This window comes from Dendropsophus ebraccatus, chromosome 3 (assembly GCF_027789765.1).
Source record: "Dendropsophus ebraccatus isolate aDenEbr1 chromosome 3, aDenEbr1.pat, whole genome shotgun sequence".
Lineage (NCBI taxonomy): Eukaryota > Metazoa > Chordata > Amphibia > Anura > Hylidae > Dendropsophus > Dendropsophus ebraccatus.
Window position 1 is genome coordinate 7,677,006 of NC_091456.1, and position 26,666 is coordinate 7,703,671.

Genomic DNA, 26,666 nt, shown 5'->3' on the forward strand with positions numbered 1-26,666 from the left:
TCCTTCCAGAATAAGTGACAGCCGGAGTAGGCGGGGCGGTGTCCTGAAGACACCGCGGTGGCCCGGAGTTGACAATACCAGATCACACAGCAGTGCAGACCATCAGTATGCAATACTTACCAATATATACATTTGTGCTGTCAGTTTCCCTGGCTGCACATCTATTTACCCAGGAGGATGTGTGGCTGATAATGATCAATTTTAATGCTTCCTCAAAAGATGCAATCACTGATCCCCGCTAGCAGTGATAAGTGTGAAGACTTAATGGTGAGTGCTTATCACTTCTTATAACACTTCTTCCTCTTTGCTGCAGGATGCCAGACGGTTCTCTCCCCAACAGCATCTGAACCAGACAGCAGTCTATCCAAAAGCAGCCCCAAAGGTTCTCAGAAGGGCGAGAAAGATAGCGGCGAAGAGAGTGAAGCAGTCGATGGCAAACTCTCCATCTTCATTCACAAGCGAGAAGATCAGTCGTCTCATGAAGTCCTGCAGCCTTTACTGAGGTAATAAAGCTAATGTGTCTTATCCATTCCAGCATAGCCGAGAGGAAAATGACTCCTTCAGCCGTAGTTGGGATAATGTTAGCTTATTTCCATGGACGTTGGGGTGGGGGTCCTATACTCTTAGATTATTCAGGCTCTTAGTTATGCCGTATCTTATGCTATATTCTCATTCAGTACAATTATCAGAAATTACTTTTTTCCCAAATGTATGCCGCCCATAAAATTGTGGCAGCATGCTGGCTCGGTGGTTAGAGATCAAACCCTTGTCACAGATATCTGTAATAATTTTGTATGTCCAACCAGAACATCAACTCGTTTCAGAAAGTTATACAGATTTGTAATTTACTTCTATTTAAACATCTTACAGTACTTATCAACTGCTGTATGTCCTGTAGGAAGTTGTGTATTCTTTTCAGTGTGACACAGTGCTCTCTGCTGCAACCTTTGTCCACCTTTGCTCCTACATTGGTCACATGCCGGCTATAGTACTCGTGTTCTCATAAGGCATTGGTTTGAATGGAGCCTCACAGGCCACTGAGCCCAGGGGCATTCCTAGTTTCTGTAGTTTCTCCCCTGGGTAACACTTATTTCTCTACTTTTATAGTAGTTCTGAGGGTCGTCCATTCCGTCTTGGCACTGGTGCAAACATGGAAAAAGTGGTGAAAATGGATCGAGATATGACTAAAGTTAGTAATTAAATTTATTAATTTTGTACTTTTTAACTTATTGTATTTTGTGTTGTCGCCTATGTGTATTGTTAAAGTGTAACTGTCAATTAATTATTATTTTTTTTTTTTTTGCAGAAATCAATAGTACAAGCGATTTTAAGAAACTCTGTAATAGGTTTTATAGGACAAAAAAGGCTCCTTTCTGTACTCTGGGCTGCCTTTTCTCCTCTCTGCGCTCACTCATCCCCCTTGTTTCCTCCCCTCTCCATAGAGCATAATGGGCACGGAAATCCTGCTTCTTCTGAAGTGTGTGGGGGGGTTGGAAAACAGCTTTCTGAGTACAGAAGGAAACTCTTTTGCTTAATAAAGCCTATTATAGAGTTTCTTAAAATCGCTTGTACTATTGATATTAATTGATTTCTGAAAAATGACATTTACATATTGTATTTATGTGTTGTGCACAGAGCGGCTGCTGTGAGGTTATTACTGAAGAGTCTGCTGCTGCGCTGCGCAAAGCAACCAAATGGGCCCAGTCTGGTTTAATAGTCAGCGTAGGACCGCCCGTGGAAACGGTCAGCCCAGAAACTGCGAGTGGTCTTTCTACTGGAGACAAGAAGAAAACTGCCCAGACTTCTGTCTGTAGGGAGAGAAATTCTGATCTTGCAAGGTACTGATATGTGTTAACATGCTAAAAATTTCGAATACAAGTATAGTTTCACAAAATGTCACCACCAGATGGCAGAATATTATCTTAAAGGGGAACTCCAGCAATCCTATAAATATATAATTATTTACCTGATAGTACATTCTCTTTAACCAGAGTTCTCCTTTAAGCCAGCATTTAGTCTTATCTTGCTCCTCAAGACAATACCTTTCATCTGACCATTTGATGCATTGTATGTATTGGTTTTCTAAGGTTCTTATTTCTAATATCCCTGCCGAATGATTTGTGTTCGTAGAACTGATCCTGTCCGCCCTTTCATCAGTGGACATGTAGCGAACAGCATGGCTGCTGAAGTCATTGCCTTACTTCATAGTTTGCTGATGGCTCCAGAGTCAAACGCAGCCCAGATATGGACAACCACAGCCGAGAAGGTGATCAGTCTTACGGATGTCTTTATCTCACAACCATTTCCCAGTGTGTGATTCCATTTTCATGGCTTATTGAGAATTGTACATGGCGACATATACTTGTTAGCTTTAAAGACTTTTGTTTGTAGTATTTGAAATTGTAGACTGATTATTTTTCCTTCTCCGACGTAGGTTCTTTCCCGCGCCCTCATGCATATTCCACAGCTGGGCAAGTATGCTGAGAGCATATTGGAGAATGGGAGTGGTAGTGGCAGGAAGCTGGCCAAACTGCAGAGCATTGCACGACAAGCTGTTGCTGCTCTCTGTGCCCTCGGAGGGTTCAAGGAGACTATCAAAATTGGTTCTGAGGTCCAGGTAATGTGGTTGATGTGTTAAACATAATCTGTGCCATAGATTTCAGTGCTAGGACAACTGCCTACCTGGCCACTGCATCAAATGGTACGTTTATGCCAGAGATTTGTAATTTACTTCTATTAAAAAATCTCAGGTCTTCTAGTACTTGTCAGCTGCTGTGAGTCCTGCAGGAAGTGCTGTATTCTTTTAGCCTGGAGAGCAGAAGAGTTTTTCTATGGAGATTTGCTACTGCTCTGGACAGTTCCTGACATGGACAGAGGTGGCAGCAGAGAGCATTGTGTCAGACTGGAGAGAATACACCACTTCCTGAAGGACATACAGCAGCTGATAAGTACTGGAAGGCTTGAGATTTTTTTAATAGAAGTAAATTACAATCTCTGGCACCAGTTGATTTGAAAGCGGAAAAAAATTGTGAAGAACCCCTTTAAAGAAGTCCTCCTCCTAAATCCTTGTATTTGCCCCTTTCCCCAGAATCCTGCAGGATGGCATATATACTCACCTGTGATGAAAGCTTTTCTTCGGTGTGGTGTAATTTGGGAGTTATGACGCTGTTCACATTCCACAGCTCTTTCGGCCTTCTTCATTCTTCTGACCGGAAATCAGGGTCTTTAATGCATCTCTGTGAGACCGCTTTCATAGAGATGCATAAAAAGCTCTGACTTCTCGCCTCTGAAGAAAGAAGAGGTCATGTGAGCACCAGTGAGAATCGAACGGCGTTGTAGCACAGGGATAACACCGCGCAACGGCAAAGGGTTCGTCATGGGTGAGTATGCATGCCAGCCTACAGAGGTGGGGGGACAATAAAAGTATATTGGGGGGAGGGCTTCTCTACCCTGTATTTAGTATTCATGTCAGCTGTTTGTCAGGCTTCAAAGGGATTCAAGTCTATATTCTCCTCTTGCTCCATTAGGTACTTGGTAAAGGTGTATCTGGCAGTGTCGGAGTGGTTGTATCTATAAATGAACAAGAAGGTATTGCAACTGTGAAATTTCCATCCCTAGATTTTAGAAAATCTTCTAAAGCATCTGATACACTGACTATCCCATTATTTAGACTCTCTGTCCCACGCTCAGAGGTAAGAAGGTCTATTTTTTTAAGTGTATATAAATGTAATAGCAGTTTTCTTTTTTACTTCAGCCAGCTAAATATAGTGAACCCTCCCTGAGATGCTTATACCATGGAACTATAATACCATGGTAATGGGGACTGCTCATCTCTGGGGAATCGGGTTAGTTTATTTTGCTCTGATAAGATCCATTAAAGAAAAAAATAAGGCTGGGTCCACACTACGTTTTTGCAATCCGTTTTTTTCATCCATTTTTGCAAAAAAAAACGGATGGAAAAAACGGTTGCATTTGTGTGCATCCTTCCTTTGATTGACTTCCATTATAAAAAGAAGGATCAAAACGCATCAGTTTTTTTTTTTAACGTACACAAAAATGTAGCTGACCTTACTTTTGTGTACGATCCATTTTGAACCTTTTTTTTTTCATAATGGAATTCAATTAAAAAAAGGGATCAAAATGGATGCACACACATGCAACCGTTTTTCCATCCATCCATTTTTATTCTTTTTTTGCCAAAAAATGGATTGCAAAAATGTAGTGTTATCCCCCTATCCACAGGATAGAGGATGATTAGCTGACCGTTAGGGATCAATGCAACCTCACTGATCCAGAATATTGTCACTTGTCACCCAAGTGAACAGTGTTGCAGCATGCATGCCTGACCGACCTCCACTATTGTCTATGGGACTTCTGAACATTAGCAAGATGGACTCTGGAAGTCCCAGAGCAGTGACCAAGCATATGCAGTGCAGCTCTATTCACTCAGGGGACAATTGACTTCAGTTCTTGTGATCAATATAACTATCAGTATAATTGAGTATATCAGTCACCGCTGCATTGTTTGCTATCTGTAAAGTTTCTATCTTAATCCCTAGTTTATTACTGTGTCACAAGTTGTTGTATGCATGTATTACTCAGTATATAGAAATCCATTATCTAGCAATGATATGTTTTGTTGGAGATGTTGTCTTTCACACAGCTGCTGTTCCAGAGTCTTCTGGCGCCCTGCTGCCCATCTCTTCCCCCTGCGGTCTGAGACCAGGAGTCAGAGCCGGACCTGTCCATTACCATCACTGAGGTGGGATACCACTGGGCTGGAGGTAATGGTGAGCAGCGGGGAACTGGAAGCTCCAGGAATGGGAGCTGTGGGAGACCCAGGGAGGCAAGTATGACTTTAGTTTTTACAACATCCCCAGCAACATAGAAAAAAAAGACTTAATTACACCACGACCCCCCTTTAAGCATTGTCTAGCCACCTACAGCTCTCTGGACCTCTTTGTCCTTTTCCCATCCTCAAAACCCTCTACAACAAACCAGTTTCTAGGATTCATTAAAGGGGAACTATCAGCAGGTTAGAAAAGGGGAACTATCAGCAGGTTAGACAACCTTAACCTGTTAATAGGCCCGTATTGTGCACGGGGCGCCGAGGAGGAAGGCCTCTTACCTTCCTCCTTGGTGCTATTCCCGTGCTGTTAGCAGTGTAATCTTTGGTCCGGAGCCCCACATAGAGTCCATCTCGCCTAACTGTGCTCTGGACCAAGGATTACACTGCTAACCGCATGGGAACAGCCCCGAGGAGCAGGGGGGGGGGGGGGTTTTACCAGGTTAGGTTTGTCTGACCTATAGTTCCTCTTTAATGCTCTCCTGGAATAGCACCTATTTGCTCAGAGAGAAGACATCAGTCACAGTCATTACTTTGCTCCGAGTCCAGGGTTGATCTGACTGTACAGATTTACATGATATATATAAAGAGCTGTCGCAGTGTAGGTCCATTGCACTAGGCGAGTGTGTAGTGTTTCAGAGGAATTCTGTAGTAGACATTTGGGTCGGTAAATACATGTCACCTGTGACTGATCCTGACACATTCTGTAGATCCCTGTGATCCAGATGCTGCACACTATTGTTTCACAGAACTGACAAGTGTGGCTGAGGGTGATTAGATGTGTCGGCTTTATAGTCCTTTAGTAGACAAAGTACACAATCCAAAGACGACCTCCTGACCGAATGTAACACCATACGTCCCTGATAAGGGGTGTGATAACATGAAGTCCAGTCTTATGCTGTCCTAGGTGATGATATTATTATAAGGCAGGTAGCAGCCCCCTTTGTATCGTATCGTATACTATATTGCTATTCCTGAAAGCCTTTCTAGGTGAATGCTGTTGTTGTTGTTATTATACCATTTTATTAGTTGATTACATTACTTAAGATCGTAAAGACTTTGTGACTTAAAAATAAGATGTGTCTCTACATTTGCCTGAATAAAGCAGTTCTATGCAGCGTTCTTGTTTCTTGTGTCTCGGACACAGAATCCTCTAGTAATCCGAGCACAACCTTGGTTTATTCAGGCAAGAGGGATACAACTCATTTTCCCATAAAATGGTGCTGAGCTGTCATGTCTGCTCTCTCTGCCTGTTCTGTAGACGCCTCTGGTAGCTCAGCACATGACAGTGCACCTTTTTATTGATAACTATCTGTAAGATTCCAATTACTATAGTGGAGATTAAAACCGAAATGAAAACTCCAGATAATGACGTCCCTCATTTCTTAGAAACTAACTGCTTGAATTTAACTTTTTGCCGCACCAATATCCACCCCCATCAGGCATTACCTCTTCATAAACTGTCCATTACTGAGAAGGTAGTGCAGGCAGTCCAGTCCATGTTACTCCCCCAGGAGGGATGCCTGTCTATTCACACCTCACTTCCTGCAACAGGAGATGCCTCAACTCCCGTCATGGCCGTGGTTCGGCTTCTTGCAGAGATCAGGACAAGGTAAGAATCTGTGCTGCTCTCATACAGTATACCGGTTCTATATTTATGTATTGCTCTTCTACTTTCTATTAAAGGGGTATTCCACTCAAGTAAAATACATGTTTAATCATTCCCCCAACAATGTATTGCATACATATTATCATGTTTTCAGTCTCCTTTCCCAGTTCTGATTCTGCTGAAGACACAGAAAACTGTTTACATCAGCCCTCTCAGAAAGTAGGGGGGAGAGAGAGAACAGCTCATACACAGTTTTCTTTGTCTTCAGCACTTTAAAGGAGTACTCCCTTGAAAATATTTTTCTTTCAAATCGACAGGTTTCAAAAAAGTTATATAGATTTGTATTTTACTTCTATTTAAAAATCTCAAGTTTTCAAAGAAAGAAAAACATCTATCCTATGAAATTTTTTTCTGTGTCCCTCCCCAGCTGTTTCTGCACTCTGTGATGCCGGGAGGCTTAATCACAGTAAGGTCACATGTAACTAGATAAACTCGCCTGCATTACAGAGTGCAGAAACAGCCAGAGACACTGTTTAAATGAGCTGTCTTGCAAGGAGGAGAGGGGGTGAGATGGAGAGAACAGCTCACACACAGTTTTCTGTGTCTTCAGCACAAAGCAGCAGCTCAGAACTGGGGGAAGGGGACTGGAAAGGTAATGACAGGTATGGAATGAACTTTTAATCTCCAAATGGCACGATGATTTAACGCGTGGAATACCCCTTTAAGTTCTTTTTTTAGTCCTCTGTGAAACATTAAATTACCAGCCGTACTTCTTTTAACTACAAGATGATTGATGTGAGCTGCTTTTATGCCTTTGTGTCCTAGCTCTTATGTGATCATTGTGATCTTGATGTTTTCCCCTTTCTTAGAGCTTGTCTGGTCATGGCTCAGCTGTTAGAGGACAGCTCATTCTGTGAAGAATTCATACAGCAGTGCCCTGCCGCAGTAGAAGTGCTCAATTTAGTGGCCCAGGAGTGTAGTCCTGGTAAGTCTGCAGTGTTAGATAAGGTAAAACTTCTGGATTACAATCTTCTTACTGCTTTGTTTTCCCATCTGGCCCCCCCTTTCTCAGAGGAGTTTCCTGAGCCGTATGGTGCCAGGAGATAAAAGCTGTCACTGATGTCAGCTGCCGTCCTTTAACTCTTTAGATAAGTGGGCTTTGCAAGACTTTGATATTGATGTCCTGTTCTTAAAATTTGCCATCAGTATCAGATCAGTGGGTGTCTGACTCCTGGCACCCCCCATCTATTGGGTAACTGAAGGGGCTATGATGCTCTTACTGAAGTATATGCCATCACATATCAGAGTCCCATAACCCATAAAAGTCCAATACTACAAACACCTTTTGACAAATTCATACCGAGCACGGGCTTCCAGTATGTAACTATAGAAGACCAGACCGTTTCTTCCCACCTTCCATGTGACCTGTAGATACTTTGTCCTGCAGTGCACTGTGACCGCTCTTTGACTGAAGCACCTACACGTTAAAGGGATTATCCAGCGCTACAAAAGCATGGCCACTTTCTTCCAGAGACAGCACCTCTCTTGTCTCCAATTTGGGTGAAAGTTTTGCAACTCCCTTGAAGTGGAGCTTAAATGTAAACCACACATGAAGTAGAGACTAGAGCGGTGCTGTCTCTGGAAGAAAGCACCCATGTTTTTGTAGCTCTGAAGAACCCTTTAACTGATTCTGCCATTTGCTCTTTAATGTTTATTTCCTTATTGAGCTAATGGTAACCTTGTTGGTGGCAATAGATAATTTTTCTTTTTTTTGTTAATTTCAGGTGAACGCTTGTCTGTGGTGGAAGTCCAGTGTGAAAGACTGAGGATGTTATATCGGGATTGTGCTCGACCACCGCCACCACCTCTCCAGACTGAGCGTAGACTGGTAAGGATTTTGAATACTAGTTATTCGATGGTTACATAAAGCTTGTATTGCTGGGTAATGCAGTCTGTTTTATCGGTAACAGCCCAAAGAGATCACCTGGTGCCCGTCCCGTGTGTTCCCACCAGTGCGAGCCTGCATGTTCTCATCACATCTGACAGCTGTAACTTTCCTGGCCGACCCAAGTGCAGGAGGAGGTTTACCACGGGGGACCTTTATCTATGCAACGTCACCTGTACCAGTACAAGTAAGACTTTCCTGATACTTGTGTATGAACATCCCCCCCTTTCCCTTTATAATCAGTATGAACAGCTTTACTGTTTTCATTTTTTTGTTTGATAGGCTCCATCTTTTTATTGGGAGATTGAAATAGTGTCTTATGGAGATATAGATGATGACACTGGTCCAATTGTCTCATTTGGATTTGCAACAGAAGCAGAAAAGCGTGATGGTGCATGGACTAATCCTGTGGGTACATGTCTATTTCACAAGTAAGTGTTAACGGAGAAGTCCTGTGAAACAAAAAAAACAAAAAAAGGCAGGGTGTGCGGAAACATAATTAAAAAAGTATACTTGCCTGTCCCCATGCTTCACAGTGCTGCTCCTCTAGCTGCAATGTTGCAGCCCGGCTAATGGACTGCCCGCTCAGCCAATCACTGACTAGGGTGGGACACCGCCCTAGTGTGCAGTCCATCAGCTGTGTAGCAGCTGGTGTAGCCGGGTACGTCACATACCCAGATACCGCTCTAGAGGGACACGAGGACAGGTAAGTATGCTTTGTTTATTATGTTCCCACACCCTCCTGCCATGGGACTTTTTTTGAATGGTCATTGCATGTTAAATTAACTATCCTCTAGTCCAGCTGCTGCGATATCATGATCTCAAGAACTTAGTCTTTATCAGCATGGCAGCTCGTTCATTCACGTCACCACTCCATTCATTGTCTATGGCAATGCTTCTCAATTCCAGTCCTCAGGCCTCACCAACAGGTCGTGTTTTGAGGGTATCCCATACAAAGACACCTGTGAGAATACGTGATGCACTGAGTATAATTATATCACCTGTGACATACTAAGGAAATCCTCAAACCATGAACTGTTGGTGAGGCCTGAGGACTGGTAGTCTGCAAATGGGTTAAAAAATCTGCTTCTGAATTTAGAATATATAACTGTGTGTATAAGACTATGTTCACACTACGGCAACAACGGCCGTACTTTGTACTCCTGTGAACACTGCCCATTGATCTATGGGATCCTGGCCGGAGCGTATACACATCGTATCACGGAACGACCGGTCGTTCACGTAATGTGAACATAGCCTAATAGTAGATAGAAATAAAAATGATCTTACCAGTTCTCCTTTCTCCTTTTAGCAATGGGCGAGCCGTGCATTACAATGGGTCAAGTCTTTTGCAGTGGAAGAGTGTGCGGCTAGATGTAGCGCTCTCTCCTGGTATGGTCTATAGATATATATTGATGTCCAGTTTTTGTGTTTATTTGCACACATTCTGTTCTATGTTCATTGTTATAGACTAAGAATATGATTGTTCTATGCTCATTGTTGCAGACTAAGAATATGATTGTTCTATGCTCATTGTTGCAGACTAAGAATATGATTGTTCTATGCTCATTGTTACAGACTAAGAATAAGATTGTTCTATGCTCATTGTTACAGACTAAGAATAAGATTGTTCTATGCTCATTGTTACAGACTAAGAATAAAATTGTTCTATGCTCATTGTTACAGACTAAGAATATGATTGTTCTATGCTCATTGTTACAGACTAAGAATAAGATTGTTCTATGCTCATTGTTACAGACTAAGAATAAGATTGTTCTATGCTCATTGTTACAGACTAAGAATAAAATTGTTCTATGCTCATTGTTACAGACTAAGAATAAGATTGTTCTATGCTCATTGTTACAGACTAAGAATAAGATTGTTCTATGCTCATTGTTACAGACTAAGAATATGATTGTTCTATGCTCATTGTTGCAGACTAAGAATATAATTGATAAACTGAACTGATTTTTATAGGGGATGTTGCTGGGATTGGTTGGGAGAGAACAGAAGGCACGCCGCCACCTCCAGGCCAGCCTGCAAAGGGAAGGGTTTACTTTACCTACTGTGGACAAAGGCTCGGACCCTACTTAGAAGATGTTTCTGGAGGAATGTGGCCAGTTGTACATATTCAGAAGAAGGTAAATAATTCTACATAGTTCTCCTGTGGAAGTGCCAGGCATTTCTTTCTTGGAACGCCCCTTAAGGAGTAGTTAACAAAAATGTTTTTCTTCCAAATTAACTGGTGGCAAAAAGTGCCAGAAAATTATCATTTATTTCTTAAAAAAAAAAAAAATCAGGAAGTGGTGTATTCTTTCCAGTCTGGAGTGCAGAAGAGGTATTCGATGGGGATTTGCTGCTGCACTGGACAGTTCCTGACATGGACAGAGGTGGCAGCAGAGAGCACTGTGTCAGACTGGAGAGATTGCAGCACTTTCTGTAGAACATACAGCAGCTAATAAGCACTGGAAGACTTAAGATTTTTTTAATAGAAGTGATCTCTCTCAATTACAAATTTATGGATTTTTCTTGCACCAATTGGTGTGAAAGAATTTTTTTTTTGTGAACTACCCCTTTAATACCTTTGCTTAGAATTCTCCCAAGTAATCTAGCCAATAAACAGTAAGAGTAGCTATGTGTACTTACTAGGAAACTGCAGTCCATTCACTGTAAGTCCAGGCAGGTTGCAAGCTTAAGTATTTTGGCCAAAATTTGATCTCGGTATACTTCATATTCGTCATGTTTTTCAGGCTGTAGTCTAGTTTACAGATCTAGTTTACGGAGGAAGCGTGGGGTGTCAGTAGTTGTCTGGCATATTTAGAAGGTGCTGAGCAGCCCACATAGAGAGTATAGTAAGCTGTAAGCCAGCATGGTGTGCAACATGTACCTGATATAGACCCCTTATGTAGGTGAAGTCCAGCAAAAATTTTATTAAAGTATTGTATTGCCCCCCCCCCCAAAAGTTATACAATGTACCAATATACACTTATCATGGGAAATGCACATAAAGTGCCTTTTTCCGTGCACTTACTACTGCATCAAGGCTTCACTTCCTGGATAACGTGGTGATGTCACTTCCTGGATAACATGGTGATGTCACTTCCTGGATAGCATGGTGATATCACTTCCCGGATAACATGGTGATGTCACAACCCTACTCCCAGAGCTGTGCGGGCTGTGGCTGCTGGAGAGGATGATGGCAGGGGCACACTGAGGGACACAGGACACTGTAAGAACACTTAACCTCCCTCTGCCATCATCCTCCCCAGCAACCACAGCCCTCACAGCTCTGGGAGTCTGGTCGTGACATCACCATGTTATCCAGGAAGTGACATCACCATGTTATCCAGGAAGTGAAGCCTTGATGCAGTAGTAAGTGCAGGAAAAAAAAGCACTTTAATAATTGGGGACTTGTATGACTTTTGTCATAGCATTTGCCGATTTAGCATTATGGCTCGCCTGTATCATGTTAGGAACTTGCGTTTTACCCGCCCTTGTTCCGTCTTTCAAACAGAGTAAATGATTGCAAGAAGTCACATGGAAGCCATCATTTATGATTCATTTTTTCACAGAATACAAAGATCCGGGCAAACTTTGGATCACGTCAGTTTTCTTTTGCTGAGGGTCAGGCTCATCGTAACGCTGCCGACTTATGCATCGACCTGGCTGAAGAAATCAGCGCAAACTTTGAAGCCTTACCTTTTGCTATGGCGTCAGACAGTGACAATGATGCAGGAACCAGCATAGCATCTGACCCAGGAAACCATGGCCCTCCATGCCGCATTGCTGCAGTAGCCACTGTTTTACAGCGTAAGCACCAGTACTCTTTGGGAGTGTTGTATTGTATTACACAGGAACCCCTCACCTCTGGTATGTGTTATACTAACCTTTCTCTGTACATTTGTCCCCTTCTTCTTTTTTCAGAGTATGACAGTGATGCTTCCTGCAGATATAAGGTGGAACTGAGCTATGAAAACTTTACTACATCTGGTCCCGATCCACATCCCCCTCCTATTGCAGATGATGAAAGCGATGACGACGATGATGATGACATGCCACGGGTCAGAGAGTTTAAAAATATTTTGTATGCTCACTTCTTTAATACATTAGCGTGGGTTTTCTGGGATAAATCAATCATTAACCATCCCGCTCCCCGACTGCTGTGGGGACATGTGACCAATGTATACTTACCTGTCCCGCTCCCCCACTGCTGCTGAATTTAGGGCCGCACAGTCTTCGCATTGTCAGTATTTTGGAAACATCTGGTGACGTCCCACTCCTTCCCACTCAGGGGGGGAGACCGGGCAGCCTGTGATCCAGCAGCAGCAGGGGAGCAGGACAGGTAAGTATACATAGCTCACATGTCCCCGCAGCAGTGGAAGGATCATTAATGACCAGTTTATTCCGGACAAACCACTTTAATAATGGAAAAATAACATTTGTAATGGACATATTTTGTCTTTCCAGCTTGGGCTTTTTAGACATAAGAATTTCCAACTTTTACATATAGGGTTTCGTAAATGGATTTAGTGATTCGCTTTCACCCCAAACACTGGTCTCTTAGGTTTCCTGTTGTTTCCTGATAATGTTACTGGGGACATGATGGACATGTACAAAATGCTGTGATAGCAGTCTATTGTTACAGAACTCATTGTAATCCGTCTCTGCATTGTACAGGAGGATCACTATGCCTTACTGGTGAAAGCTTGGGAGACCAAAGTATTTCCAACCATTCGGAGACGTTTTCGTAACGAGGCTGAGAGAAAATCCGGCCTGGACCAGATTAAGGGAGCTCTGCAGCTTGGTATGAAACCTGTGGTATTTGATGTTATCGATTTGGTTTATAATTTTGGGTTGAAATATATTAATATAAAATTGCTTCCATGTATTGGTACCTGCTTATATTGCTCAGATGTAACTCAATAAAACATATTACCGCAAACTTCAAAGGTTACATATGACCGTAAAAAGTTAATTCTCACTGATACAGCAGAGTACATTATCGGTTCACAGCGGCATGCAGACAAGCTCCAATAATGCACAAGGATGGTCACACAGGTACAAAATTAAAGGGGTAAAACATTTCTCAGATCAACTGGTGTCAGAAAGTTATATAGATTTGTAAATTACTTCTATTTATAAATCTCCAGTCTTCCAGTACTTATCAGCTGCTTTATGTCCTGCAGGAAGTGGCGTATTCTCTCCAGTCTGACACGGTGCTCTCTGCTGCCACCTCTGTCCATGTCAGAAACTGTCCAGAGCAGCAGAGGTTTTCTATGGGGATTTGCTGTTGTCGGGAATTGTATAACTTTCAAACACCAGTTGATTTAAAAGGGTACTCTAGTGGGTTTTTATTTTTAAAGTGTTATCCAGGATTTAAAAAAAAAAAAACAGCTACTTTCTTGTATACACAGCACCACCCCTGTTACCAGGTTGTGTGTGGTATTACCACCCGGCTCTAATCACTTCACTGGAACTGAGCTGTAAAACCCCACACCTAAACTCAGGATGAGATTGGTGCTTTTTCTAGGAGAAAGTGGCCATGTTTTTCTAACAGCCATTTAGGCACCTGTCATCTTGAAAGGGGTGGCAGCACACAGAGAAGGCCACTGACCTGTGTTCTTATGAATAGACCCACTTTCCCCTTTGTTTTAGTGTGACCTGGGATTGACGTTTAACGCAGACTGGTTATTGCTTCATGGATGTACTCTTTTTATATCCATCATTTTGTTTTGTATTACAGGAATGGTGGATATAGCAAGGCAGACAGTTGAGTTTTTGTATGAGGAAAACGGAGGAATCCCCAGAGATCTGTATCTTCCAACCATTGAAGACATCAAGGATGAGGCAAATAAATTCACTATTGACAAAGTTCGGAAAGGTATAACATTTTCCAATTATTTTTTTTTCTTTTTAATTATAATGAATGATATTGCCACATGCACAATTTTTTCAATACGTCTAACAAATGCTCTCACGACCATCTCACAGCAATGTGCAGCTTGACGTAGCATGTAGCTAGGGACGTGGGACATGTATATATTCTTCAGTCATTTGGAAATGCCTCTAATAAAAAAAATTCTACCTGAAATAAGTTATATAGTACTAAGGCTCTGTTCACACTCTGAAACAGATCACTGATCTCAGAAAATCCAGCAGCCAGCGGGGAGAATTTGATAGCAAGCACGCACTTACCTCTCGTGGTGCCTGCAGTGAGCGGCAGGACCAGCTTCGGGACCCTGCTGGAAGGCCTTTTCCCCCGAGCTGTGATGACGTCATGACTGTCAGCTGATTTGACTGTCTCAGCCAATCAGTGACTGGAGCGCTCAAATACAGTGACATCCTAGGTGCATTGCTCCCTGGGAAATACAAATATGCAAAAAAAAGAGAGTCTGTGGAGTCTCATTTAGGAGTCTCGAAACACGGGACGAGACGGGATAAAGAAACAAGTGGATATGGACCAATTAAAGAACAATAGCACACCTGTAGGGATGCATATTCCATGATCCGGCCTGCACCCACTGACTGAACCAACTCGGTGCAATCTGATCCAGTTGAGCATAGTATCTCTGTGGTAATCAGTGGTCATATGACCACAGCCTATCCACTAGAGGCCACGTGCAACTCATGTAAATGTCTCCACTGTAGAAGACTAGGGAGGCCAAAGCATCACAGTGCTAAAAAGAATCTGTTACACTACAATATCTAAGAGGTATGTAATGCAGGTAGAGAGCGTCATCCAATGTGGAATAGTGGTTGGATAAGGCGTCAGTGTAACTATTTATAATACCGAGCGAAACAGCTGATGTAAACAGGTCCATAGTCTGCTTTATCTGCAACATTGTAGCTTGAGTTGTAGCAGTGAGTTCATCAGTAAATTGACCTCAGATTAACCCTTCCACCATTACAAAGAAGCTACAATGTTGCAGATACAGCCAGCCAGGGACTTATTTACTTGAGCCATCTCAGAAGGCCAGGGGGGTGGGGGGGAGTGGGAGACAAAGAGAGAGGATCACACACAGAGTATTGTGTCGTCAGCAGAAAGCAGCAGCTGAGAACTGGGGGAAGGAGAGTAAATAGATAATAACAAGTATGGAAGGAATTGTTAGTCTCACCATGGGAAGCAACATATCAAAAGTTATATATGACTGGAATGCCCCTTTACTATGCTTTATATCAGTTTATTCTGTTATAACTGAACGCTCATTATACCTTTAGGGCTTACTGTTGTCATCAGATCACCTGACAGCAACAATGTCGCCAGCACGGCTGTGGGAACTGCACTACCAAAATTTGCCATCAGGGGTATGCTAAAAACCTTCTCCCTGCATGGAGTGGTTCTGGATGTGGATTCGGTAAGAGAGCATATTTTTCTGTTCCTTTAATACCTGTGTCTAACATGGGCAACCTTTAGAGAGACTGCGCAGCACCTCTCCTTGCCACCCAAACTTATTCTGATACATGGCAGGGGTGGGAAAGTTGCTGGGACAAAGTCCTGGCAGGTATTGTTTTCATACCCTTTGAATCAGAATTAATGTGCGATACCTATGGGACGTCAGATGATTGTGTCAGTATCTGTTCCATCTGGGACGTCAGATGATTGTGTCAGTATATGTTCCATCTGGGACGTCAGATGATTGTGTCAGCATCTGTTCTATCTGGGACGTCAGATGATTGTGTCAGTATCTGTTCCATCTGGGACGTTAGATGATTGTGTCAGTATATGTTCCATCTGGGACGTCAGATGATTGTGTCAGTATCTGTTCTATCTGGAGTGCAGCTTTATTTATCCGAGTCAGATTGGGCAGCAGAGCGATTCTGCATAATGGCTTTAGCCTTAACAGGGTATTACCATCGCAAATTGTTATCCCTTATCCATATTATAGAGGATAAGAAGTTGTGATCACCATGGGGGTCCCAGCAGACTCCTCCTCATGGATTAAATTGTCCACAATCAACAATTCCAATCATTCTCTGTGGGACCGCATAACACTTCCCAGTTGTAACAGCCCTTAAGGGTACTATTACACGGTACTATAATCGGCTGATCATTGATATAGGTTTGGACCTATAATTGTCGGGCACCGACCACACATTGATACGTGTAATAGCAGTGCGCAGCTGGCGGCTGACCATTTGATAAGTGGATACATTACCAATCCAGGCTGCAGGGCTCCTCTTGCGCTCTGCTTCTCCCCGGGTCCCGCACGCTGCAGCTTCAGAGCGGCCGGTCTCAGCTGACAGGCCGCTCAGCCAATCACAGGCCAGGACCGCAGCGATCAGTGATTGGCTGAGTGGCCGCTCTGAAGATGGAGCACAGAGGACCCGGAGAGAAGCGGACCGCAAGAGGAGCCCTGCAGCATGGACAGGTAATGTATAGTTTAAGCAAGGGCATCCATGTCCATGCAGCCCTTGTTAAACGATTATCAGGCCGCGTAATAGGCTCAGTAAACGAGTGCCGATCTAGCAGATCGGTCCTCGTTTACAGTTATTATCGGGCCCCCATCGGCCCATGTAATACGACCCTAAGAGAAACTATGGAAGCCTGACCGCGCACACACTGTACACATTGTTCATTTTGGAACAATTCTTAGGATTAGAGTGATCCCAGCAGTCAGACAACCCCTCATCATCTTTTTATCCTGTATCTCATGGAAGAGGGGTTAACAATTAGACATATGAATACCCCTTTAAGTTATTAGATATTTGTGGTTTGCAGCAATGATTTCAGCTAGTGTCCTATTCTAAAGGGCTGTAAAATGTCTCTGGCTTTGAGGACCACCACCGTAAATTATGAAAAATATAAATATGGAATGTTGCTTTTTTTTCAGACAGGTTATCTTAGCTCATCTAATACACATTGATCACCTGTATTCCTGAATTGTTATTTGTTTCACCCCAGTTCAGCCACATCCGTACATTTTATTACTGCAGCTGGGTCATGTGATCCCTGTTCTGACAACCAGAAAATTTCTTGCGCACATATGTAGGCAAAAAGTTGGTCTCTCCCATCTCTTCTGTGTACACATTCTCTAGTGTGTCATATGCGTGATAAGACTCCACCCCCTCTTCCTCTATAAAGCCAGAGGCATCATGGGAAGTGTAGGCTGCATTAGAGGAATCATAACTGTGAGGAAATATATATCTGGAATTAACCCGTCATTTCTGTCATTGGTCAGAATGCTCAAACTCGTTTGCGCCTGATAGAATTTCCTGATAAATTGCACAATGGAACGCATAAAATTTAGGATTCCTAAGAGTAATATATATTGTAAGCGAAAACCATGTCCGATGCTCCAAAATGTATTTTAACAAGCCCTATACACCACACATATCACTGATGTATAAACCCTTTTTAGTAGCCGGGGTTTCCACCTTGTGTTCTAGCAGTATTTGCTATGTTTTGTATGTGTCCAGGTAAATGAATTGGTGCAAGTAGAGACATATCTTCGGAGTGAAGGGGTCTTAGTCCGATACTGGTATCCGATAGACATGCTGGAGCGTCCACCTGTGGGATACAGAAGAATGGCCACCAATGGTTTAGTGACTTTAGATAGTACAAACATCCAGATTCACAGGTATGTGGCAGTTTATAGCAAGAAGAAAATCGCTACGGGTATCATACCATAATAATGACATGTATTAGTAACTGCTCGAGCCCAAGTACATCTGCAATCCTTATAAAATCTCAAACTGTTACACACCTCATCTAAAGAAAAATTCTATCTCTCGGTCCTCAATTTAGGGAACTACTAAGATGCGAATCTGCACTGGCCAGACTTTACTGCCGTGTTGCGTTACTCAATATCTTTGCACCAAAGTCTCCGCACACATTTACTCGCTTGTTCCATATTCCTGCTATTCGGGACATCACATTGGAGCATCTCCAGCTCCTGTCCAATCAGCTTCTAACGCCTCCCCTTCCTGGTAAGTATATACGTTACTCCTTCTTTGTTACTTAGTGTGTTGATAGTGGAATGTATTGTTTCCTTTTCTTTGTCGGGGTGAATGTTCTGTCTAGTTGTGCCATATTTGTGATTTAAGACTTTTTCTACATTTCCAACACGTTGTTGTGTTCACAGATGGCACCATTAGCTCCTCGTCTATCCTTATAGCACAGTCCTTGCAGCACTGCATCCATTCTCAGAACTGCTCGACCACAGACCTCTTCTATCAGGGCAATGCTCAATCAATCAGAGAATGGCTTGGGGTGGCCATCACTAGAGCCTTACACCAAGGGGAAGACAGTCTTCTGGAACTTACAAAACAGATCTGTTCATTCCTACAGGTTAGTGAGTCGTGTCAAGCGGATTTGTCAAAATGTTCGGGTTTGCCAACATTATCAAAACTCTATATTTTGTAGATAAAAGCAGAGGCAGGGTTGCTCCACAGGTAACGTCCCGTTTTGTGCGCCACGCGCTTCCTTACTTGTTACCTCAGGCCAGTGGAAGCGCGTGATGCGCGAAATGGGCCGTTGCCTGTGGAACACCCCTGCTACCTCTGTGATGTCCCCCACTGTTACATGTCGGTGATCTGCTGCAAATAAACAACCATATTGCATGAAGATGTGAGTGCCGCTGATTTTATCTACAAAATACTGTATGATTGGATCTACTTTACAGCAGAGCACCACACTGGTCAGCTGACATCTGACCCCATTGAGTTGGCTCCCAACTCCGCACACACCTGGTTCAGCGAGCATGTGAGTTGGGCAGTGCCGGATTATTACTCCTTCCTTGTGGTATTATCAAAACACGAATGCTCTGCGTTTGATTCCACGCGGCTGCAGAAGTTTGATGCCATCCTTAGGAGTCCTTGAAAACAGGGATGCAATTCCTGGCAGCTCTAGGACAGCATCCAATTTCTTCAGCCGCGGGGAAGCAAATAGCGAGCTTTCAGGTTTGAATATGGTGCCAAACCCAAACATTTTAACAGATCCACATGACATTACTAGTGAGCTAATAGTCTATTGAGGACTGTGTATCCCAGTCATACATCTTAGGGATTCTTATCCTACAAATGAATACGGTATTGCAGAACATTTATTTTTATTTAATTTTTTTTTAGAATGCTCCAGAGCAATTTCCATCAGAAGAATTTCCAGTCACTGAATCCAAAGTCAGTATGGATGTTAATTTTCCTGGAGCAGCATTTGTCGTGGTGTCTTGTAAGGAAAGCCAGTCTGGGTTCCGCAAAGAGTAAGTGATGCAGCCGACCAGGCTATAAGGCGAGCACTTCCTGTCCAGGATCCCCTTTAATGTCTTGTGACACTGAGATGTTAGTGGACGGCATGTGTTCATCAATTATTAGAATTCTCTTTTTCCATAATTTTTTCCCTTTAAGTTGACTTTAATGAGTATGACTGCTTACATTTTACATTTCTTTTTGCTCTAGTTCTTCTTTGTATAAAGCTCCCTGGGCTCGAGTTCTGCTCTACGGCCTTGGTCATAAAGTGAAGCGAAATGGACAACTGAATTTAATCGAGTCAGCATGTTACCCACGAGACGCCTCCCCTAGCAATACAGGCCTCACACCACCGCCAACAACCAACCAATACCCAACATCAATCATTCCTACGGACAAGATCCATGTCAAACTTGGTATATAGCGCCTGCTAAATATTCTTTATACTGATGTATTTCTGTCAGTCACGGTTATTGGTAATTATTATTTACCTGTTCCAGGTGTGTCTCCAGCTCCAGGAGCGGTGCTGGTAATTCATTCCCTTCCGCTGGAATTTCCACTTGCCATGGCTTTTACGGAGCAGGTCTTATCATGGAAGCTTGAAGATGTAGATGAGAAGTCAGAAGATGAACTTGATACCATTCCTCCGTCTGTCCTCCTGCAAGTGGTGGAATTTTCATGTAAGAAAAACAGATTTTTTTTTTTTACGTGTTCTTAGTTGGTACAATGTGTGTTTGTTAAGAAAATGTTATATAACGTTACTGGTGTAAGAAAAGTTTTCTCTATAAAAGTGAGGATTTTAGGAGAAGATACAGGACAAGAACATTAGACTTAAAATATTTTGTATTTTGGAAGAATTTTCTTTTAAATGGTATGACTGATAGAATATCATTTATTGTTTGTCACTGGGGGTTTAGGGGGCACTTACAGGGATTATCCAGCACTACCTTACCAACCCCTGCCTGCCTCCTGGATCTCCCGCTCCAGCAACGTCACAACCCGGCTGATGCATTGCCCGCTCAGCCAGTCAGTAACTGGGGCAGGCCACTGCTGCAGTCACAGGCTGGCCAAGCAAGCGATCCATCACCTAGGTTGGGTACTTTCTCCCAGGTCGAGATGACACCTGAAACTGGGAGAAAGTGAGTTCCAGCGGCAGTCGATGAGCCTGAGACGCGCCACTTCGGGGCATGGGGACATGTAAATAGAGCTGCTTAACTATGTTTCCCCCTGCCTCTGCCTGCAGTCAGAGTTCCCTTTTAAAGGGTTTTCCAATTCCATCCATTGCTGGCCTGTTCTTACTATAGGCCATCAGTATCTGATCAGCTGTGTGCCAACTTGGTTACATCTGCCAATTACCTGTTCTACAAGGCTGCCACAGGAGGATCTGCACTGGCTCCATTCACTACATAGTGGCTGTGCCTGGTTACTGCAGCTCAGCTTTTATTTACTCCTACAAGAACAGAGCTACAGTATCCCGGGGTAGGCCGTCATTATGTGGAATTGGAAAACCCCTTTAACTGCATAAGTCAAGTTAGTTTTAGTAATTGGACTTTAAACTGGTGTTTAATATCCTGATTATATATAGTAATAAGACATGTTGAAGTGATATTGCCCCCCCCCCTTTCCATATCAGGAGTTCTCAGCACCATTCTAATGCTTATATTCTGGACAGTTCATATCTTAACGTATAAAGGATTTCTTGCTAGTCGTGAATGTTGTTGGTGGACAGTGCTGTATGGGCGGGGCTTCACATCTGTCCTACCCCATATCCCCCCTACCTCTATACAATAAACCCTGCCCCCTCTGTGACATGATTGCCACCTCAGCCCTCGCCCCCCTCTCCAGCATCATCAGAATGGGCCGACCTAGAGGTCTAGTCACAGAGTGGTCGGTCCATTCCGATAATGCTGCTGGTGTGGGCGGGACCTTATCGCTGATGACGTCACTGGGGGCATGGCACCAATGTAGGCGGGGATATGGGGCAGGACGGCTGTGAATCCCCGCCTATACAGCACTCCACTAACAGAGACAACCAAGAAATCCTTTACACGATAAGTTATGAACTGTCCAGAATATAAGCTTAAAAATGATGCTGAGAACTCCTGATACAGAAAGGTGGGGGACAATATCACTTTAAACCTCACTTCAGTAAATACATTACATACATACAAAAAATTTCTTTTGTGAATCCGATTTAGGTAATTTGCTGTGGACCACAGACTTGGCTGCTGTTATAAAGGAGTTACTATTCCACTTGTTGGCCGAACTGCTCCGTAAAATTCACCACCTTGAGCAGAAGAAGAATCCCGCAGGCTTGTCGTCTTCAATAGCTCTTCAGCTTAATCCGTGCCTGGCAATGCTTATGGCTCTACAAACTGAGTTACGCAAGTTGTACGATGAGGAGACCCAAAACTGGAGTTCTGGAAATGCATGTGGGGGCGCTGCTTCCGGGGCTACTGAGCACGGACGTTTCTCGACCTATTTCCATGCTCTGATGGAGGTTTGCCTGGCTGTGGCCGAAGTTACTCTTCCTATCAATATGAGTTCTGCAGTAAGTGTGATGACCTCCGCACCTGCAACAAATCTTAGCGACTCGTCATCATCCTCTTCTTCTTCTCCTGGGCAAACTCCACAAAGTCCAAGCCTGCTTTCAAAGAGGAAGAAAGTTAAGATCAAGCGTGAAAAAACGACATCGGCAAAGCGCACGTCGTCACGGGGTGCTGAGAATGACCCGGCCCTGCTTAGTATGGGCGGCAGTAAGCCAGAAGATATGCTGTGGTTCCACAGGGCGCTAACTCTACTCATGATTCTTAGACATCTAACCAATAAAGATCCGCAGGGATTGGGTGTTACAAATGATGCCATAGCGGATGCCAGTCAGGCGCTTGTCGGACCCACGGCACATAGCCGCTTGCTTGTCATTTCTGGTATTCCTACTCACCTAGAAGAATCCGTTGTGAGAGGTGCCATTAGAAAAGCTTGCAATGCCCATGGCGGTGTTTTTAAAGATGAGATATACATCCCCCTTCAGGATGTCGAAACAACAAAAACCAAAGAGAGAACTGAAGGAGCTGAATGCAAAACCGAAGCCGATAAAGCTCCTGGAGTCCCAGCGCCTGATAACATGGATATTAGTAGTTCCAGCAGCGTGACCCCAGCAGTTAGTGTCAGCGCTTCTGCCTCCACTAGTCAGGCTTCCTTGTGTAGCTCTCAGGGAGTTTCACAAGCTACCAGTGAAGCCTCTATGGAGCAGTTTGTGCCGGAGCTTGCTGTACCTCCAGGTCTATTGGAACCAAATGCAGTGTCGAGCCAGGAGAGCCTGGACCTTTCCATCTGCAGTACCGGAAGTATGGGCAGTTTGGGAAGTCTTGTGGAACAACTCGATAATGTAGATACCACCTCTTTACCAGATGTTGGATCCATGTTTACAGCAGGCTTACTGGACAACCAGTCTTCGGTGTCGAGGCCCATCAAAGGTTTTGCAGTTGTGGAGGTATTTCTCTGCCCTTCTTACTTATCCATTGCTTCCGATAACTATATTGCTGATTCTGTCCAAAAGTTTGGACAAATTTACAGTACTGATACAGAAGTTGCATGAAGCGATACAGCTAGTTATGTTGACAACTAAGGGTCCTATTACACAGAGCGATTTTTAATGATTAACGACTAACAATAAACGATCGCAAACTAGATTGTTTATCATTAACCTGAAATCGTTCACCATATTACACAGAACGATGGTCGTTAGTTACGATCGTTACTACAATCGTTATTGCAATCATTCCTATGATCGTTTATTCCTTCTGATCCCAGCAAAACAATGGACAATGTGCAATTACACTGAATGATTAGTGAAAAAATGCGGAACTTGAGCGAAGGAATGTGGAATTACAGTGAACGATTAGCGAACGATTAACAATGATTTTAGGTTTAGTTCTAAATCAACGACATACTAACGATTTTTCGATCGTCGCCTGCAATTACACAGAATGATTATCGTTTAAATTTGAAGGATATAACGATTTTTTGCACGATAATTGTCTCGTGTGATAGGGCCTAAGTACATTAAATGAACACTGTAGTATCGATAGCTCAGTGAAGTTAGGTCCTTTTCTCCAATCCTTCTGTGTTTGGGCTGTTGAACGGGCCCTGGGCTGCGGCTCCGCTACTACAGCCAGCTCCCGCCATCTTGCTCGTAGTCTACTCGATTCTAGTGACCTCACTCCTTTCAATAAGTCCTGGTACTAATAAGAGTCAAACAAGGATCGAACACGTTTCACTGGTCTCCGGCGGCCTTCATCAGAGATGAAGCTCCTAGCTGTAGCGCTTTATGCAACTTCTGTGTCAGGTGTGAACCATCCCCTATTTAGTTGCATGTAACAGCAGCCTGCATACTACTTCCCTCTGCTGTTCCAAAAAATTTCAACTTTGCTAGAACCAGTCGGTGTCTGTGTAACAAAGTTATGAGCTCTTCTGTATTAGATACTTTTTCTTGAAACCACCAGTGAAATTATTTTCTGATTATATTTTATTTTTGTATTTTAGGTACGTTCTCGAGCCAAAATAGAAAAAATAAGAGCCAGCTTGTTTAACAGCAGTGATCTCATTGGTTTATCCAGTCTGGACGGTGAGGATGAGCTCATGGAAATGTCTACAGAAGAAATCCTCACAGTCTCCACTGTAAATCAGAGCTTATTCGATACACAAGGAATTCCGGGTTTGGGAGATTATTTTACAGACAAGTCCTTGAAAGGTTTGCTTGACTTTATCAATTATCTAATGTTCTGTTCTATTAGTCTATCTAATAAATAATTGCTTATAGCAAGATGAAGTTAAAAATAAGATCATCCAAAATTATCATCGTTGTTTAAATGGTGTGCACACAGTCATCCTGCTGACATTGTAACATCAGAGGGAATGTGTCAATGTAGATAACACAGTATCTGTTACAACAGGTAATGGTCACATGACCCTTCTCCCTGCCTGCACAGTGAACTCTGCAAAAGCCACAGAGCATGCCTAGAACACTTTCCCATTGAACTCAAAGGGGGACATGTATCAAGGCAAAACGGCGTACTTTTTTGCGGAAAAGGGGTGATTTGCGAATATTTTATTCCTTAAACGGCCATTTGCGAATAAAATATTCGCAAATTGCCCCTTTCCGCCGAGTACGCCGGGGGGGGCGGGGAGGGGATGTGGAGGGGGCAGAACAGGGGCGCGGACTCTGAGTCCGCGCGATTTATCATTTTTAACACTAAAATATACCGAGGCAGTCCGCCTCTACATAAAGCTCCGTAGCGCCGGAGATGCGGGTACATTTATAAGTCCGGCGTAAAAAACGCCGGACTTAATAAATATCCCCCATAGTCTTCTGTTTCTAGAGGCAGAAAATGGAATTTGTAGAAAAAATACTTTACATTTTCTAGAAAAAGAAATTGTGTGAGGATAACTTTTTATGCTAGACAACTGGAACTTGTCGGAGAGTAGCACTGGAATGACAGCACCCATTTATTTAAAAAAAAAAAATTGTGCTTTCTTTTAGGCGACAAGTTGGTCCCAGAAGCCAGAGACGTCCTCACAGAAATATTCAAGAGTTGCATTCATGCTGAGCAGATGTTAAGCCTGACTCCTCCTAAGTACATCAAAGTATCAGATATTTATCTCAGCAAAGAGCAAATCAATTCACAGACGCCAGGAAATCTGCTTCATACCTTCTTTACAAATGTTCGACCACCAAAAAAAGTCTTGGAAGATCAGCTGACACAGGTATATCCTTTTCTAGTCAGACAGGTTCTATGTCAGTAATACAGTAATATCTGTACTAGTCATGGGATGGGGGTAGTCCGTCAAACAGTGAAAGTTCAGTTATTTATTTATTGGATACTAGAAAATGTACCCGGCGCTGCCCGGGTATAAAGTGTCAGTGTGTTAATTAGATTTGTTCTAAGGTGCCCAGGAGGCCAAGCTAAAGGTATTGTTTCATCTGAGTTAATCAGTGGAATTAGTGTATACCTGTAGTGCATAGTTGGAGGGGTTCTGTATACCCACAATGTATAGTTTTTAGGGGTCTCGCATATCTGTAGTGCATAGTTGGGGGGGCTGTATACTTATAGTGTATAGTTGAGGGAGGTCCTGTATACCTGCAGTGTACAGTTGGTGAAGGTCCTGTATACCTATACTGTATAGTTCGGGGGTCCTGTATACCTGTAGTATATAGTTGGTGCTGTATACCTGTAATGTATAGTTGGTGGAGGTCTTGTATACCTGTAGTTTATAGTTTGAGGGTCCTGGATACCTGTAGTGTATAATTGGTGGAGGTCTTGTATACCTGTAGTATATAGTTCGGGGGTCCTGTATACCTGTAGTAAATAGTTTGAGGGTCCTGTATAACTATAGTATAGAGTTGGTGGAGGTCCTGTATACCTGTAGTGTATAGTTTGGGGTCCGATATACCTGTAGTATATAGCTGGTGGAGTTCCTGTATACCTATAGTATATTTGGGGTCCTGTATACTTGTAGTATAGAGTTGGTGTAGGTGCTGTATACCTGTATTATAGAGTTGGTGTAGGTCCTGTATACCTGTAGTGTATAGTTTTGGGGTCCTGTATACCTGTAGTGTATAGTTGGTGGAGGTCCTGTATACCTGAAGTATATAGTTGGTGGAGGTCCTGTATACCTGTAGTATATAGTTTTGGGGTCCTGTATACCTGTAGTGTAAAGTTTGGGGTCCTGTATACCTGTAGTATATAGTTTTGTGGAGGTCCCGTGCACTTGTAGTATATAGTTTTGGGGTCCTGTATACCTGTAGTGTCCTGTATACCTGCAGGGTTGTATTTACCCGTATGGCAGTGTTATTCAGTCACAGAGTGTCGGTATTGGTCATGTCTGGTATGGGGGTGTTATCCAGTCACAGTATGGCGGTATTGGTCAGGTCTGGTGTGGCGGTGTTACCCAGTCACAGTTTGCCGGTATTGGTCAGGTCTGGTATGGCAGTGTTATCCAGTCACAGTATGGCGGTATTGGTCAGGTCTTATATGACAGTGTTATCCAGTCACAGTATGGCGGTATTGGTCAGGTCTGGT

General features: G+C 43.2%; 1 protein-coding gene and 1 long non-coding RNA gene across 3 annotated transcripts in view; one reads left to right on the top strand and one right to left on the bottom strand.

Annotated features, from left to right (window-relative positions):
• Nucleotides 1-26,666, top strand: part of HECTD4 (HECT domain E3 ubiquitin protein ligase 4) — a 139,610-nt gene that overhangs the window by 86,038 nt on the left and 26,906 nt on the right. For both annotated transcript variants that reach the window (XM_069960760.1, XM_069960761.1), the window contains exons 37-63: nucleotides 314-503; nucleotides 1,108-1,189; nucleotides 1,636-1,838; nucleotides 2,131-2,266; nucleotides 2,435-2,617; nucleotides 3,528-3,692; nucleotides 6,289-6,458; nucleotides 7,325-7,440; nucleotides 8,240-8,343; nucleotides 8,426-8,587; nucleotides 8,683-8,831; nucleotides 9,713-9,792; nucleotides 10,378-10,541; nucleotides 11,973-12,210; nucleotides 12,325-12,461; nucleotides 13,078-13,204; nucleotides 14,144-14,281; nucleotides 15,619-15,755; nucleotides 17,818-17,978; nucleotides 18,146-18,327; nucleotides 18,483-18,688; nucleotides 19,468-19,598; nucleotides 19,795-20,000; nucleotides 20,085-20,264; nucleotides 21,783-23,077; nucleotides 24,130-24,337; nucleotides 25,127-25,350. In XM_069960760.1, the coding sequence (XP_069816861.1) occupies nucleotides 314-503; nucleotides 1,108-1,189; nucleotides 1,636-1,838; nucleotides 2,131-2,266; nucleotides 2,435-2,617; nucleotides 3,528-3,692; nucleotides 6,289-6,458; nucleotides 7,325-7,440; nucleotides 8,240-8,343; nucleotides 8,426-8,587; nucleotides 8,683-8,831; nucleotides 9,713-9,792; nucleotides 10,378-10,541; nucleotides 11,973-12,210; nucleotides 12,325-12,461; nucleotides 13,078-13,204; nucleotides 14,144-14,281; nucleotides 15,619-15,755; nucleotides 17,818-17,978; nucleotides 18,146-18,327; nucleotides 18,483-18,688; nucleotides 19,468-19,598; nucleotides 19,795-20,000; nucleotides 20,085-20,264; nucleotides 21,783-23,077; nucleotides 24,130-24,337; nucleotides 25,127-25,350 (5,474 nt within the window). The remainder of the gene's footprint in view (nucleotides 1-313; nucleotides 504-1,107; nucleotides 1,190-1,635; nucleotides 1,839-2,130; nucleotides 2,267-2,434; nucleotides 2,618-3,527; nucleotides 3,693-6,288; nucleotides 6,459-7,324; nucleotides 7,441-8,239; nucleotides 8,344-8,425; nucleotides 8,588-8,682; nucleotides 8,832-9,712; nucleotides 9,793-10,377; nucleotides 10,542-11,972; nucleotides 12,211-12,324; nucleotides 12,462-13,077; nucleotides 13,205-14,143; nucleotides 14,282-15,618; nucleotides 15,756-17,817; nucleotides 17,979-18,145; nucleotides 18,328-18,482; nucleotides 18,689-19,467; nucleotides 19,599-19,794; nucleotides 20,001-20,084; nucleotides 20,265-21,782; nucleotides 23,078-24,129; nucleotides 24,338-25,126; nucleotides 25,351-26,666) is intronic.
• On the bottom strand, nucleotides 17,758-25,363 carry LOC138785160 (uncharacterized). Its single transcript, XR_011362080.1, has 3 exons — nucleotides 25,296-25,363; nucleotides 20,076-20,242; nucleotides 17,758-17,908 (listed from the first exon to the last, which is right to left on the bottom strand). It is a non-coding gene; the product is annotated as an uncharacterized lncRNA (long non-coding RNA).